The 17,744-nt window shown below is 44.2% G+C and overlaps 1 protein-coding gene across 1 annotated transcript in view; it reads left to right on the top strand.

Moving 5' to 3' along the window:
* ADAMTS18 (ADAM metallopeptidase with thrombospondin type 1 motif 18) overlaps nt 1–17,744 on the top strand; it is a 139,139-nt gene that overhangs the window by 113,427 nt on the left and 7,968 nt on the right. The window contains exons 17-21 of the mRNA XM_047079265.1: nt 6,410–6,551; nt 8,765–8,891; nt 12,229–12,433; nt 15,060–15,245; nt 17,172–17,384. Coding sequence (XP_046935221.1) covers nt 6,410–6,551; nt 8,765–8,891; nt 12,229–12,433; nt 15,060–15,245; nt 17,172–17,384 — 873 coding nt within the window. The remainder of the gene's footprint in view (nt 1–6,409; nt 6,552–8,764; nt 8,892–12,228; nt 12,434–15,059; nt 15,246–17,171; nt 17,385–17,744) is intronic.

The following is a 17,744-nucleotide window of genomic DNA, read 5'->3' as shown; positions in this document are numbered from 1 at the left end:
CTCGAACTCACGGAGCGCGAGATCGTGACCTGGCTGAAGTCGGACGCTTAACCGACTGCGCCACCCAGGCGCCCCAAAACTGGACCACTTCTTATACCATACACAAAAATAAATTCAAAATTGATGAAAGACCAAAATGTGAGACCTGAAAACATACAAATCCTAGAGGAGAACACAGGCAGTAACTTCTTTGACATCAGCCGTAGCAATTTCTTTCTAGATACGTCTCCTGAAGCAAGGAAAGCAAAAGCAAAAATAAACTAGTGGGACTACCTCAAGATGAAAAGCATCTGCACAGCAAAGGAAATAATCAGCAAAACTAAAGGTATGCATATCCAATAAAGGGTTAGTATCTAAAATATACAAGGATCTTATAAAACTCAACCCTTCAAAACCAAATAATCCAATTTGAAAAATGGACAGAAGACGTGAATAGACATTTTCTGAAGAAAATGACCATCCAGATGGTCAACCGACATGTGGAAAGATGCTCAACGCACTCATCATCAGGAAAATACAAATCAAAACTACAATGAGATATCACCTCGCGCCTGTCCAAAGGGCTAAAATCAACCACCCAAGAAACAACGGGGGTTGGTGAGGATGCAGAGAAAAGCTAACCCTTTTGCGCAGTCGGTGCGAATGCAAATCGATGCAGCCACTGTGGAAAACAGTATGGAGGTACCTCAAAGAGTTAATAATAGAACTACCTGATGATCCAGCATTTGTACTACTGTTTACCCAGAGAATACAAAAACCCTAATTCAGAGTGTTCCATGCACCCTGACATTTATAGCAGCATTATCTACAATAGCCAAATTATGGAACAGCCCGAGTGTCCATTGGCTGATGAATGGATCAAGAAGAGGTGGTAAATATATACAATGGAATATTACTCAGCCATCAAAAGAGTGAAATCTTGCCATTCTCAATGACATGGATGGAGCTAGAAAGTATTAAGCTTAGTGAAAGAATTCAGAGAAACAAATACATTACGATTGCACTCATGTGGAATTTAAGAAACAAAACAAATGAGCAAAGGGGGGAAAAAGAGACAAACCAAGAAACAAACTCTTCACTACAGAGAACAAACGGATGGTTACCAGAGTGGAGGTGGGTAGGGGAATGGGTTGAACAAGGTGATGGGGATTAAGGAGTGCACTTGCTGTGATGAGCACTGGGTGATGTATGGAAGTGTTGAGTCACTATATTGTACACTTGAGACAAATATTATGCTGTATGTTAGCTAACTGGAACTTAAACAAAAACTTCAAAAAGTTTTTAAGAAGAATCTTACTCTTCATAGGATCCTTACATAATTTTAAGTTGAGGGAAGGCATGTGGGAAACTCAATATAAAAGTGGGCCTCTTTGGGGGGAATAGAAATCTTCAAAGAAAACATAACTTCTCTTTGTTGTTTTGTGGCTTCTTTGGTGAAATCATCCCCAAGATACTCTATTAATTAAATGACAGCTGCAAAGCTTCTTTAGGTAGTCATGTGATCTGCTCCCCATCCCAATTTTCACAGCAGCATTTAATTTTCCTTTGCAGGGCCTAAGACACTTTGTTTTTAATCCCTTAAGTCACTGTCAGAAAATTATTTTTATAATAATAAAACAGCAGCCTTATCTCCTCTCCTGGAGAATATGGCTTCTCTGTATCCCTAGAGTGCCATGGCCATGGAAATCAGAAGAGATGATGATGGTAGCTTGGACCTGGGAAGCAACAGTAGTGATAGACAAAGTGAGACATGGTCAGATAGGAGGTCCACTGAACCCAAGAATAACGCCACTTCCTGGTTGATTAGATGCAGGTGTGAGAAAAAGAGAGGAGTTGGGGTGCTTTTAACTTCTTATTTTGGCCTGAACAATTGGAAGGACTGGTCGCCATTTCGTAGGGTTGTGAAGAGTGGAGTACAGGGAGGCAAATTATGAGTTCAATGTTGTACGTCGATATGCCTTGTAAACATTCGAGTAGAGATGCTCCGGAGGCAGCTGAATGTGTGAATATGGACATCAGAGGATGGCTTTCATATCCAGCTCTGCTGTCCAGTAGGGCAGCCACTGTCCACACATGGTTATCTAGGTTTGGATTTAAGCCACATGTAAAGGTTTATTTAGTCACAGGAGTATGCCAGTACTCAATAGCCACAGGTGGCTTGTGACCAGCATATGACAGGATCATACTACACTAGCATCCTTGCAGAATGTTGCCTTGGAAAGTATGGTGAGGAGTTACGAATCTGGGAGTGGTCAGCATGTCGATTGTCCTTAAAATCAGAGCACAGGATGAAATCACCCATGGAGTGAGCCTTGATAAACAAGAGGTCAAGAGGTCGGAGGTCACTTCGATAATGAAGAGTTAGGAGATGAGGATTCAGCCAAGGAGACTAGGAGTGAAGGTCTGTGAGGCAGGAAAAGAACTGAGAGAATGGGTTTCTGGTGGCGACGCAAGGAGGAAGTGATCCACTGTGTCTTGTGCTGGTGATTGAGTAAGAGGAGGCCCATCGACTATTGGATGTGGCAGGGTGCCCTTGAAAGAGCGGTTTCAGTGATGTGCTGAGGAGGGCCGCCTGGTCCAGAAAGATCATGGGGGAATGAGAAAGGACTCACTGAGGGATTTTTGCTATAAAGGGAATCAGTGAAATGGGACCTGAGCTGGAGAGAGATGTGGAGATGAGATCATTTTTAGGAGAGAGAAAATAGCATGCTTGGATGCTGATGGGAATGATCTAGTAGGGAAATTTCAGTAAGGCTCAAGAGAAGGGGGCACTTTTAGTAGATGAGGGCAGATGGAACCCAGAGCATAGTGGAGAATTGGGACCAAGATAGGAGGTAGGGTAGGGTAGAGTAGAGTAAGAGGAGGAGAGATGGAAGGTGTGAGTACAGATGCAGAAACAGGTTTGACAGGGAGATTGTGTAAATTCTCTTGTTGGTAGCATTGATTTTTCTTCTTGTTGGCAATGTTGATAAGTCTCTATGGGTAGCGTTACTGGAGCCTGAGGGAAACTTGACATCTTGGTTGGTTTTCCTTGTTTAATAGTAATGACACTTGGATGTGGTTAATTTTTTTTCATTTTCTTAAACACATTCTGCCGTTCACAGCAACATTTAAAAATGTTTTACGTGAAACCACAAGCCATGTATGGCTTAGGATCTAGAGTCTGTCTAAAAAGTGAAAGTAGAATATATTTTCAACGCCCATTGAAAGTGTGTTAAACCATTCTTAAGTCACCAGAAGTCTTTGAAACTCAAAAGGCAAGAACTAATACATATGTATTTTGAATTTTCTTTGCATTTCCACTGCGGTCGTCTTCGCCCTATGGTAGCAGAAGTCAGGATCTAGTTTGAATGGGGAGAATGGGGTGGTGTTAGGAAGTGGAAATGAGTGGATTTCCTTCTCTGTCATGCATGAGACCTGAGTATGTCCCCCTTACACCTGTGTGTGATACAGCCCCACGTATTGTAAAATCATCCTGCCTCGCGAGCGCCATAGCTCACTACAGTTCTTACATAGCTTGCCTATATTTTACTGCCACACATGTACAGGTGCACTCTATTACTTTCTCCCTATGAAATCTCTGGACAAAGAGATTTCACATAGATATGGCACCAAGAAAATAGAAACCCAAAGTATTACATGTAAGATACTACTTTAATTGAAGGAGAAATTGAATTAAGTATCAATGAGCATCAACCTTATTTTCTAAATGTAACACTTCTCCCAAAATTCTAGTTTGATCGGGAACCAAACTCTAAATTGTCTGTTTATGTAATGTCACGTGAACAGAACAGAAACACAGTGAAAATCTCAAATGAGGAAAGCATACTATGTACTATTCATACAAAATGTCTTAAGTGTTATAATTAAACACATGATTCCAAGAATGGCTGTATGACACAGCTCTGAAAAGAAGAAAAAGACTACAGGGTTCTTCAGAAGTAAGGCTTCTAGGACCTTGATTTTGAGGTTTTCCTTGGTGACTCATGAAAAACTAATGAGAATATCTGTCCATTTTAATGGTATTACCTGTTGTGTTTTGTTTTGTTTTGTTTTGTTTGGGATGGAGCTAGGGAAGCAAAGACCCGTTTGTTAGTGTTTTGGTTGTTTCTGGGAGGCAACACGATTCATTTTGCTGTACAACAAATGGTGTTCACACCGTGGAATCTTCAGAGTAAGCCGTAATACTCCTGGAGACATTTAAGCTAATAGCAAAGTGGAAACCATGGCGTAGCATCCCAAGCCGTGGTCTGGTGTAATGGAGGTCCCTGAACAGCTGCCATCCACCCAACTCTAATTCAAGTGGGATCCCACCAGACAGAGAGAGAGCCAGGGCTTCCTATTTTTAACTGGAAATCTGCTTTGCCTTTTGGGCATGAATGCCCGGTCTTAGCGGTAAAGAATTTTCCACAAGACTCATGGGGGTGGGGGGGGGGGGGGAGAGAAGCAGCTATTTATACTCATGTTTGAGATTAAAAGAAGGGGGAAAAAGCAGTATTAAGAAGAGAGAACATCAAGAAGGGGGGCAAATATTGTTTGCCTGCACTAACAACGAGGTGATAGATTGTAATATTTAGGCACATTGGTGGTCCTACATCTATTTTAAGCTCATTCCCTAGTCACCTGTGTGATCTAGCACACATTCTTTCTTGTTTTTTCCTATGAAAAAATAAGCAGCTACGTTAGAGATTTATCATAGGCATGTTTTGAGATGATGCATAGAAAATGCCCAGCCGAAGGCCTGACGTGTGGAAAGTGCCAGTAAATGATTGCTCTCAAAGTAGTCAGACCTTTTAGGGTCAGATTTATCCTAAGTCCTTGTCCTTTTTTTTTTTTTTAAGTTTTTATTCAAATTGCAGTTAGATAAGTTTTTATTCAAATTGCAGTTAGATAACATACAGTGTACTATTCGTTTCAGGCGTACAATATAGTGACTCAACACTTGGTACGTTACCTGGTGCCCATCACAACAAAGGCCCTCCTTAATCCCCACCACCTATTTTCCCCATTCCCCCACCCCTTCCCTTCTGGTAACCATCAATTTGTTCTCTGTAGTTAAGAGTCTGATTCTTGGTTTTCCCCTCTCTTTTTTTCCCCCTTTGCTCATCTGTTTTGTTTCTTAAATTCCACATAAGAGTGAAATCATAATGTATTTGTCTTTCTTTGACTTCTGTCACTTAGCGTAAGACTCTCTGGCTCCATCCATGTCATTGCAAATGGCAAAATTTCATTCTTTTCTATGGCTGAGTAATAGTCCATTCTATGTGTAAATACCACTTCTGTGTTCATTCGTCAATCGGTAGACACTTGGGCTATTTCCATAATTTGGCTACTGTAAGCACTATAAATGTTAGGGTGCATGTATGCCTTTGGAGTAGTATTTTTGTATTCTTTGACTAAATATCTAATAGTGCGATTGCTGGATCATCAGGTAGTTCCGTTGTTAATTTTTTGAGGAACTGCCATACTGTTTTCCACAGTAGTCACACCAGTTTGCATTCCCACCAATAGTACAAGAAGGTTCCCCTCTCTCCATATCCTCGCCAACACCTGTTGTTTCTTGGGTTGTTGACTTTAGCCATCCACAGGTGTGAGGTGATAACTCATTGTCATTTAGGTTTGCATTTCCCTGATGATCGGTGATGTTGAACATCTTTTCATGTATCCTAGGTCCTTGTCCTTTTGAGATTAAATCCATTCCAGTATACATATTAGCAACCCCTACTTCTGCCCCTGGTTTTGTTTTGTTTTGTTTTTTGTGTTGTCTGTTTATTCTGGTACACAGTCAGTGTAGCCAAGAGCCACATTCTCTTTGAATAGATTTTCTTTGGAAATCCTATTGTAATCGTGCTTGGATTCTAAGTTGATGATTGGCAACTCTAAGCGGGGTATTCTATGGTTTTTAGAGTGTCTCCCTTGTGTCCAGCTTCTCCTGGCACAAAGGAGAAGTTTTGGCCCAGGAGGAATCATAAAAACATATATACATGGATTCAGTTTTAACCATTACCTGTGAGGCACCAACATGTGTTTCTACCTAGGTTTCAAGTTTAATGGGAAAGTTGAGACCTCATAATAGAACCTTATTTCCTTTGATATATTAGAATATTTTTCTTTTGCTTTGTTAATGGATATACCTAGAGTTGAGGGTTGTGGGCTTAGAGCAAAGGTCAAGTCACGTTTCTCCATTTAGCATCTCTCTAAATCCCAGCTTTGATGATATGGACACACTCATTTTAAAATATCAAGGGAAGACTTTAAAATCGACATAAAACATACTTGGGAGAAATGATGTGAGCCAACTTTAAGGTCAAAATGTCATACAAATACCTTTAAAGTGTTCGGTGAGATTTCTGGAATTTCGGGGTCTGACCTGTCTCTTGATCTCTGGTTGGTATCTTACACTGTCCAGGTCCTGATGCAAGGCAAAAATCCGGGGATAGCTTGGAAGTATGCACTTCCCAAGGTCATGAATGGAACTCATCCGGCCTCAAAAAGGCACAGTCATGCCTGGAGTACGGTGCAGTCTCAGTGCTCTGCGACCTGCGGTGGAGGTAGCCGATTTCCTGATTCTACCTTCCAAGTCTTTTCTCAAAGCAGGTTCTTTGATCTCACAATCTTACATGTACGATGTAAATAAGCAACAGAAGAATCGCCTTCTATGGGAACCATCCCGGTAAAAAAGCAAACGTTGTTGTACTGTTTGAGGATTTTCCTAGGTAGAAGGGAACCAAGGCTCACACAACTCAAGTTCTTCATAACCAGGACTCAACAGTTATATATCTGAAATCTATGGGGGGGGGGGGAGATTTACAAAGTATATATTTATTTGTATTTGTATTTTATATCTATTTATTTGTATTTAATTTAGCTTCTCCCTACCCTGACTTCTCTGTTGGTAAGAACCTCCCACTGAGGCTTGCGGAAGGCAGGCTCAAAACCAGTAAGAACATACACAAGGCAACTGCAAGGCATCCGTCTGAAACACAGGCGTTGTGTCATTCCGTTCCCTCCAGGGGGAGGCCAGCAAAGTCTCTCTCGGGAGGGAAGTTTGTTAAATCCGAGAAATCGGCCTCCTAAGGGAGGGAAAACCACAGCCATCCTCTCAGGGAGCCGAAGGCAAGCATTTTATCTAGATCCAAATATACCACATATCTGTGCATCAGTCAGTCTTTGTCACACGGGCCCCTTCGAGAAGAAGAATGGAAGTCCATAAAGAGATCCGTGAAGCCAAAGCATCAGTGTTGGTCATTCATTTTTCTCATTATCAGAGCATCTGATACAGTGGGTCTCCCTACTGTGTCCTATTGCCCTAAGCACAGTGGGGCATCTTGGAACCAGACACAGAGCCGAAATACAGAAAATGAAGAAATTCTTATGTCTGTAAGGCCTCTTCAGGTGCTCGTGCCAATTAACAAAACATGAGGAAATACTTATTTTTAATAGATTAAATGAGTAAAAGGGAATACATTTTTAGAGAAATAAAGGGGATTAAGAGTACACCTTTCCTGATGAGCACCAGGTAATGTATAGGATTGTCGAATCCTCATGTTGTGCACCTGAAGCTAATACAGTGCTGTACGTTAGTTATACTTGAGGAAAAAAGAAAAAAATGGAGAAATACCCAAAGAAGTAATAAATTTTTATTAATAAACACGTTGAAGGCTCTATGCTGTGCAGAAGAAAAATAATTTTCCCTAATCCTTTAATCTGCAAATGCCAACGTTAATACGTTGCTCTGTGTCATTCTATTATTCTCTTATGCAAACATAAAAACACGTGCATTTAATGTTCTCAGACACATGCCACAAAGATCATTTTGTCTACTTTTTTTTACTGCACAGAAACCATGCCATAGATACCTGTTGACCTATGCTTTTTTTCACTTAAATTATGAGCAGTTTTTCACATACCGAATGCTCTTTGAGATCATTTGCGATAACTTCCTGCTATTCCCGGGAAAGCACAGTTCCTTGGGAGGGAGAGAGAGTCAATCCATTTTCCATTCATGGAGAGCAAGTCCATCCAAAGGGAGGATGCTGGAGAAGTGCACTGTGGGATTCTCCCCTTGGCTGGATTTAGCAGTCCCTTCACGAAACTTACAGACCGCGATGTGTCTGAGGCATATGAGAAGGAGAGTCCAAATGAATGCATGCTCTGGAAGTAAACAATTAAGTTTAGGGAATCCCAATATGGTTTTGGTGACCGACCTTAACCTAATCATGATCACAAGAGTGACTTTTCATCGTTTCTCGGATGCCATCGTAAGGAAACGTACCACGTAAATAGAAACAAACCGAATTCACAGAGGAGGCAGCCTTCGTATTTGGAGAGCTGACAGATAAAATTATTCACACCAAAAATATGTGCCTCTGATGAGAAGTCCTGAGATGGATACTGCAAGCCAGACAACGGGTCCCACTAAAGCAAAACAAAATAAAACAAAAAAAACCAAACAAACAAAAACCCCAAAAGGTGGTATTTATTACTTCATGGTTCGGGAATCCGCACCAGTCTTAAAACCCAAGAAGCTACACATTAAAATCATTAAGACATGAAAGCTATTATCTTGGGGGGTGGGGGGGTGGGGGAGAATGGGATTCAAATGAGTTGCAGATTTTATCAAAAGGAGGTGTTGTCATGCAGTATTTGGATTCCATACCTTGAGTTCAACATCAGAATCCTGGTAAGTCAGAAGCTAAACATGGAAATGAAATCGAACTGGTTATCTGTGATTTTCACGTTGTAACTTCTGATGTCTTATTAGGTTACATAAGCGTAAAGGCCATTTGCTTACGAGATCAAAACACTCAAGTCAGTTCCTCCTTCTGCAACGCAAGAACCAAGCCAGCAACTGAACCCAAAATATGCAATGCTTTCTCCTGCCCTGCTTAGTAAGTCATCTGGAAATGTCTTTCTGGCTATGTTTGTACGTGTATTTTCTTATTGTTGATATGAGAAAATTGAAACCCACTGCCGGTCCTTCTGATCAAAAGTGACTCAGGGAGAGACAGAGTGCCCAAAAAAGTGACAGAGGAAAAGAGGACATTTGAGGTGAAAATATGTAACTCGAAAGACACAAGTTTGCCTTAGACATGCATTTTAACTCTGGCTGTACGAACCTAACCCTGGGATTTAAAGGTGTCTTTCATTTTTCTTTTTAACTCTTTACATAGAGACCCCTCTGAACTAAAACAGATACTTAAATAACACTAAATCCTATATTGGTTGAATTTACATGTGGTTGTGTGTTTAACTTTCATATAGTCATCCAAGAATTTAACAATCATAATACTATGCAGACCATGAAACCCCAAATGCAAATTACACAGTAGCAAGTCACAAAATAAAAAGAAAGGGTAGAGGCCAAGTGGTAATCCACTTCTGATGATGGAACTCTATGGGGATCTTGGTAGGTTTGTTTTTTGGATGGATTTTAGCCACACTATTGTTTGGACGCTAATTTTAAGTAATCTTCCCAGCCGAATGGAGTCTTTTGTGTGACTTATCTTCTGCCAAATGTATTTATAGAGAATTGACAGAGTTTCTTCTAAAGCAGCGTTGTGTTCACTAATGTTTCAGATCATCTTAATAAGTAGTGTTTGCTCTGCGGTGATGCAATTATATTGCACAATCTTTTCATACACGTACATATATTTTTCCCTTGTAAGAGCACGTTTGTCATAATTGTTTCGGGCTTCAGCTATTCACCAATCCCATATGCCCATGTGTCAACCTAGTTTTTCTCACAGAATCTGGAACCAGCTGTATCCTGAACACCAAGAGTAGGAAGAAATTTGGTGGGCTTCCATGGATTTTTTTTTCCCCATTTTGCTAATAAGACATGGTTACCAGACAGTGTTATTGACCCTTGTGGAGTAAGGTGTCATCTTTAGATGGTGTGCGTGTATTTGTGTGCGTAGGACGTGTGAGTTTGCTTGAATGGCGTGCTGATGTTTTCTGATTTTAAGCCTACTTCCCATTGTTGGTCATTTCTGCCAAGCAAAAAAAGGAACCCATTCATATGTACATCTGTGAAAAGGGAGAGAGCCTTGCTCATGCCTGACTTCTAGAACTTCCGTGATGGCCACGTGTAGAAATTCCACTCTGCAGTGACCAGATTACTAGCTATTTAAAAGCAGAACAGCCCTCCCAGTGGCTCTGCAGGATTAGAGGGATGTAATGGGCAGGATCTTCTGCTCTGTTCCTTTCTTCTCCACCTTATCATTTATAGCTTTATGTTTTCTGTTGGAATAATGGGACCCTCGGTGACTGTTTTTCCCCAGAGATACACTGGCAATGAGGTCTTAGACTGTTCGAGTTACAAGGACAGAGGAGTTCATCCAGTCTAACTCTGTTGTTTTCCCACATAACAACCATGTCATAGGCACTGACTGGAGGCCAGGCTGGATCTGGAGAAATTGTAGCTCCTCCCGTCAGGGAACGCATAATGTAACGCAAGAACTGGGAGTGTAAGGAAATAATTGAGGTGCAGTGAGATACGGGCTGTGAGGTCTTATGAATAGAAAACGCAGCCAGGGGGAAATGGACGGCGTTAGAAGCTGGGCTTTGAGGTAGGGTTCAGAGGGACTCAGGACAGATGGAGAGGGAGCCTAGGGCCCACGTGTGCACAACCATGAAGGTCATGAGGAAAGTCCACCTGTGTTGTGCTCTTTCCATACTTTTACAGACTCACCACATTTGCCGCATGAGGGAAAAACTTGAATCGGGTAGACGAAAATCCCATCTTTATAGGAGAATGCTGAAACTAATAATTTCCTAATAGGCGTGTTTTCTTTACGTCCTACAAGATGCGAATAACTCTACAAATAAGGAATTATTTTATCTTGGATTCTCTTTCTTTAACTAAGCTAATAGGGATTATGCAGTGTTTTAGAACATGTGTCATCTAGAACTCATGTGCTAAATTCTCTGGACTGAAGGGAAGGTTTTTAATTTCACGCATCAGGCTGGTGGGAGAAACCAGAGGAGAACATTATAGGACTGGTAAACGTGGCAGAAAGGCAAAGGCAAAACAGAAACGTTATTTGACCTCAGTGATAGTTTGTTTCTGGAAATGAAATTTAGAACACTGGTAAGCCCACATCAGTTTTAGACAGCGCTCCTGTGACTGAAATGTGTAAGATCTTATCTCGAGGATCTTTTTTATGCCAGGCCTTCCAATCCTAGAATATCAATTAGTCGAATGCAGTGATCGGAAAGGTTACTAGTTTCAGTGCATCACCCTTCAAATTCACACCAAGTCTCAGCTGTGATAAAAGTGATCTGGCAATCTTTCTTTTTTTTTTTTTAAGTCTATTTTTATTTATTTTGAGAGAGAGAGAGCACACGGGAGAGGGGCATAGAGAGCGAAAAAGAGAGAGAATCCCAAGCGAGCTCCCAGCTGTCACCACAGAGCCCGACGCGGGGCTCGAACTGATCAACTGTAAGATCATGACCTGAGCCGAGATCAAGAGTCAGATGCTTAACCAACTGACCCACCCAGGCGCCCCCACGGCAATCTTTCAATAAAGAACACAAGGTTATGTGTCTCAAGCATTCATAAAGTTTAAGAGTAGCCAGAAAAGTTAGTTGGGGGAAGTGCCTACTTAGAAATGGCCACCTCTGAATGTGCCCCTGTCTCCTGCACGCATGTGTGATGCTTGTGCACACCTCCCCCGTCCCCTCCCGCAACCCTCCTTCCCCCTCCCGTCCCACCCCTTCCCCCTCTCGTTAATCGCTCTTCCCTTAGTTTAACTGCTGTACTTTGTATTAATTTCTCTTGTGGTGAGTGTCACATAGTACTGTCTTTGTTCACATGTCCACCTCATCACTGTGTTGTAGGCTCCTTAATGGAAACAACATTGCCTCGTTCATTTTTCCAAGCCTGATGCTTAGGAGAGTCCTTGGCACAAAGGGAAGACCCCAGTAGACTTGGCTGAATGAATGAATTGTTCAGGTCTCCAAAGGGTACACGTCTCTCCCCTTGCCAAGGGCAGGAATGTGTTTTTGCCCAAAAGCGTGTTGTGATTTCATGTGACTCCTATCCCTGGGCCACACTAGCATAGGCTTCAAAACCTGTGGAAGAAGAATTATTCTGAATTGTCCTTAGGGGTTCTAAAATTGATGGAAGACTTTTATCAGGCGGTTAAATCTTAGGCGGTAACTGCTTTGGAAGGGATGGTCCAAAATCTTAGCTTCATTGGAAGTCATGTCGTTTTTCACCGCAAGCTGGAAGCCAGGCGAATGGAGCGTGTGCAGCAGGTCATGTGCGGGGGGCCAGCAGAGCAGGAAGATCCAGTGTGTCCAGAAGAAGCCGTTCCAGAAGGAGGAAGCAGTGTTACATTCTTTCTGCCCAGTGAGCACGCCCACTCAGGTGCGAGTCTGCAACAGTCATGCCTGCCCTCCAGAATGGAGCCTTGGACCCTGGTCTCAGGTAAGTGGGCACGAGTTGGAGTCATGAGTCTTGTTTCCTGTGGACAAAGAAAGTGGCAAAAACAGGGGTGTTGGCTCCCCCACGAGGCACTCAGCTTTTATGCTTTCCTGGGCATCACACTGAGTTAGCGTGATGAGGCATTCTCATTTGTGTTTTTTGTGATTTCTCTGCATCCTGTAGATGAGGAACCCATGCACAACATCTTACGGTCTTACTTAGAAGTCTAGAGAGTAGAGTACGGAGGGCGCTCAGGCTAGACTGTGGAGCACAGCTGGAAAGGATTGGACTGTCCGTGGATTGGCAGACGAAATGGCTACTGATTTCTCCAAAGCACATGGAAAATGCAGATACAAAGAAGGTGGCGTAGGAAGGATATTCAACTCTTGCTTGGTGGGGAAGAGTCGCGGGGTTAGAGGGATACAGAGGGGAGTCAGGCATAAAATTTCCTATTGTCACAAACTCTCAGTGAAAGGTAGAAAATCATGAAATCAGCCGAGGCATAGAGCCACCGGCCATTCACAAGTCAGAAGTGCTCAGTGGGGGCTCAGTTTGCCAAAGGTCCCCTCAGGCACAGCGTCTGGAAGCATCTTTGACTGTCCCAACTTGGGAGAATGATGCTACCGGCATCTACTTGATAGAGATAAACATCCCACACTGTACAGGACAGCAGCCCAGTCTCTGCTAAACCACGGATGTCAAGCCAATTTTCTGGAATAATCAAGAAGATGCAGTGCTTTCGTTGCCTGAACAATGAAGCCAGGTGGAAGTCTAGGACCACATTTCTACCATGCTTTCCTTCAGTGCATTATCCTGGAGTATTGATTTCTGATAAAGTATAGCAGTGTACTCACAAATCCCCCACAGAGTTCAGACTGAGACTTTTTGTAATTATAGAACATGGGATTTTTAAAAATGTTACAACTCTATCTGTTAAGGGAGTAAGGAGCTAGCGGTGGGAAAGAATATCTTTGAGCATGTGTAGATATGCTTTAAAATGAAGGAATGTATTGACTGATAGCAGAAGGCAAGTCTAAATAGGATATGGTATTATGTCTGGTCTCATTCTTTGCAGATAAAGAGGTACAGTTTACAAGAGGAAAATTCAAGGGCTGTTTTAGCCAAATGTGTATGGTGGGCACGTGGACAAGAAATGGGGAAGCAACAGTTCCAAATGGGACATCCCCAAAAGGAGCTTTAGTTCAGAATTTGCCCCACATTTGACATAGAAATATTTTGAGAGAGTATTTTATTTCCTTAGGTTTGTTTGCTTGGTTGGTTGTTTGCTAAGAGCACATGTGTTGAGAACATCTTCATGACTAATTTGGAAGGAGTCCTTCTGAATTTATTACTGCACCCTGTCCTCCTCTTAGAGACCAGGTCTCTGGAAACCCATTCTAAAAAAAAACAAAAACAAAAAAAACAACTAAAAACGTAAGAATTCTGTTGGATAAGGACCAACCATTTAGAAATGTTGAACATGAATGAAGGAGGACTTGTTTAGCGGTGCAAAGCCCTGTCTGACACCAGACACATTCGTCTGCCTGCCCCCTCTATGCTCCCTGGGAGCTGTTTGATTATCTTAGTCAGGTTCTCGAAGGCTTTATGAGTCTCAGACCGCCCTGCTGGAGAACGGGACCACAGCAGTGATCGCAGAGGGTTGGTAGAAGGTCGTGCGATAAAGAGGAAGATGCACCATCACGTGGGAGGCATGGAATGGATGTGTCCTGCTGCTGTAGTTTGCAGATGATGAGAGTACCATCACCATCCGTCTCCCTGAAGAATGTGAAGAGCCAGAAGTCACGTTGATCCTCTGAGCAGGCTTGAAATTGTGCCCAGATGTTTACATATTGACAAAGAGCCAAGGCAAGAGAGGCGCATCTCATATGGCTCTTCTGAGCAGAAAAGAAGGCTGGGGAGGGCACATGTCCCTTGAGGGCAGACCCAAGCTGGAGCCAACACCTTCTAAGTGACCTTGGAAGTTTTTTAAGTACTCATCTGAAAGCGAGGAGACTATTCCCCACCTGTCTATGTCACAGGGTTCTTAGGAAGGTCAAGAAAGGCAGATTCATTCGCAGACATTTGCCGAGTGCCTATTTGTTTATTCCCCAATAGTTAGCACCGAGCCCTGCCTAGAGGCAGCCGATGAGTAGGAACACGAAGAACTGGACATCCCCAACCCGTTTTTGTCAATGTCACAGTCGGTTGCTATTAGATATGTACGTATATATCTATGATGCTTCTCAGCAGAAGCACAATAATCCTCCATAGCCAGGTGCCCAGACCAATTCTGCCTTGTGCCAGACAGGACCATGGTTCTACCAAGGAACAGGCCACATACCATTCTCCACCCGGCCATGTGTGCTGTGAAGAGAACACCTCGTCTCCGGACCCAGGTGACCAGCAGCCACTGGGCATTGAGACTGTTGACAGCGATTGCCAACCTGCATGTAAGGCCTCTGCGCGGAGGAAAGATCCCTCCTGCTGGCTGCAAGGGCCTTCACTGGGCATTTGGTTCTAAAGCTTCAAAATAGGTTTGCAAATACTTCACTAGTAGGTTCTCCGCATTCACCTGGAAGAAAATCATTTGCAACCAGCATGCAAATAAGCTTTGTTTTTCCACCTCTAGTGTTCCAAGACCTGCGGGCGAGGGGTGAGGAAACGCGAAATCCTGTGCAAAAGCCCCCCGACGGCAGAGGATCTCCCAGAGAACCTGTGCTCCAGCGCCCCGAGGCCAGAGTCACAGGAGGGCTGTGTCTTAGGACGATGCCCCAAAAACAACCGGCTGCAGTGGGTTGTCTCTTCCTGGAGTGAGGTAGGAGTTGAGATAGTACTCAGTTTGGAGCCCCATGTGGGGCTCAGTCCCATGACCCTGAGGTCATGACCTGAGCCAAAGTCAAGAATCACACGCTCAACCAACTGAGCCACCCAGGTGTCTCTTTATTTTCTGGGTTTGTTTTTTTATATATATATTCAGCTCACCCACCAGCACCCAGATGATCAAACCTTCTTCCTGTTCCACACACATAGCACAGGTGCCTACTCATTATCCATTCTTCCCTCCGACTCTTCGGCAAATCCTGAAAAAGCTCCCACCGCATGGAACAGGCCTGTGCCCGGGCGTTTATGGCACCGCAGATAGGGTATGCAGAGTGCTGTAGTGGGGGGGGTCTGTAATTCCACTGGGAGAGCTTGGGGGTCCCCCAGCCCTTCCGCCAGGAGGAGTCCTTGTCAGAAGAGACTTTCCAGGGAGCTTGAGTCTGAAGGATGAGCAAGAATTGGGCAAGGGTGGGGTTGGGGGAAGGTTGTTCCCAATGGAGGGCACGCCCCAAAGGAGGGAGGGGGAGAGAAGATAACACAGCCGGTATGACAGGATGAAGGTGGGGTGGAAGCTGAAAGCTTCATCAGGACCCCAGTGTCGGGGCCACTTAGAACTTTGAATGAAGTAGAATAACATGATGCGGGGCAGGCAAGGCGCTCGTGGGGAGGTTGCTGTAATCGGGATGCAGGATGAGAGCATTCCAGGGGTGGAGAGAAGCAGAATCTTCGAGAGTTCCTACGGAGGCCATTGCCACCTTCAGGCACCTGTGGGTGGAGGGGAGGTAGACCGCTGAAGATAGAAGTCTCCTGGGTTTCTGGCTGGGGAAACTCGGGCACACACGCAGACGTAGGCAACATGAGGAAAGACGCCAAGCCTGAAGTTTCCGTCCGTACCTGACGGGCCAAGGTCTCTGCTGTGGAGGAGATGGCAGTATGGTGAGGAAGACAGAGGCTGAGGATGAGATAAGGTCAATAGTGGGGATGGTAGGGTACAGTAGCGGCAGGGGGTCCAGCCCATTGGTGCCCTTTTATTCCATGTATATAGTCACACACATAGCAGTGCCTCCACTCGTCTTCCCATCCATTTTCGTTAAGAGACAGTATCGCCTAATGGCTAAATGCAGGGGTAAATCAGATGTCCCCCATTTGCACGCAGCCCTCAGTATTTGCTCCGGGGGTGACCCTGGGCCAGCCACTCAGTATGGCAGAGCCTGGCTTCAGCATCCACACAGTGGGGCCAATAGTCGCCCCTCCCTCACGGAGCTGTTGTGTGAAGTTCAGTGTCCTTCATTGCTTAGGATAGTTACACCAAGTTGTAAGGACACCGATCCTTACCGCTTCCTTTCATCAAGGCTCCCTGTGTTATCCCACAATGCCGTTTCACATACTTGAAACAAGGCTTCTCATCCTTCATCAGCCCTCATCCTTCTCTTTTTCCTGTAACACCGCTTCAGGCTGGAGCGCAGTCAAGTGAGAGGCAGGGTCAAGTACAGGACGAGTGAGTGGTTCTTCCCACTCAGCCTTCTCGAACCCTCATCTCTGTGCCCCGCCTCCTCGTCACCGACTCCACATCTTCAGAGAGGCCTGAGGTAGACCTGGACCCATAGATGACACCCCACATGTGGACATCCACATGAACACTACCCAGAGCCCCTGTGCCCATCCTCTGCCCATCTAGTCTTCCTCTAGGAGTCAATCCGACATCCATATGGGTCACGTGGTGATGAGCTCTGAAACTTTGGGACAGTTAGCCCACATTCTCTAGTATGAGGGATGGGGTGGCTTTATCTTTAGGATCCTTGAGTGTGTGTGGTTGACCTGCCACAATCCCATCCCAGAATGTCACATGGGTGGCTCGTCTGCTCGGCAGACTTGACCGTGGAGCTCCACATACTTAATGCCTTTTTGTCCTGGCTTCTAGTGTTCGATGACCTGTGGTTTGGGCGTGAGGAAGAGGGAGATGAAATGCAGTGAGAAGGCCTTCCAGGGAAAGCTGATCACTTTCCCGGAGCGAAGGTGCCGCCATATTAAGAAACCAATTCTCGACCTGGAAGAAGCCTGCCAGCGGGGGGCTTGTCCCGCCCGTCCTGAGTTCAGTGTGGCAGCTGGATGGTATTCATCGCCGTGGCAGCAGGTAAGCGCACCCAGGTTAAGGAGATGTATATTTAAGTGAGATTCCCAGAAAGGAGGGAGCCCACCGACCGTTGCTGTTAGGGACCTGTCCAAAGGGAAAGAACAGAAACTCAAGTTCTGGAGGCAAAATGGTTTGTGATCTTTGGCCAGCTCCACCACCTGTGTGGTCCTGGGCCGCTTCCGTAATCTGTGAGCTCTGGCTTTCACATCTAGAAAATCAAGATGACAATATCTTGCAGAGCTAATGTTTTTCGTGAGTACCTAATATAAAATATTTATACTGGAAATGTTCACTATTGCTGCTGCCTCACTAAAGTCTTCTGTATTTTATTTTGAGAGAGAGGGAGGGAGGGAATCCCAA

The sequence above is a fragment of the Lynx rufus genome, unplaced genomic scaffold (genome assembly GCF_022079265.1).
Source record: "Lynx rufus isolate CCGP_SWC_20201006 ecotype Redwood Valley unplaced genomic scaffold, mLynRuf1.p SCAF_16, whole genome shotgun sequence".
Classification (NCBI taxonomy): domain Eukaryota; kingdom Metazoa; phylum Chordata; class Mammalia; order Carnivora; family Felidae; genus Lynx; species Lynx rufus.
Note: the sequence above shows the minus strand (reverse complement) of the source record. Positions and strands in the feature narration are given on the sequence as shown.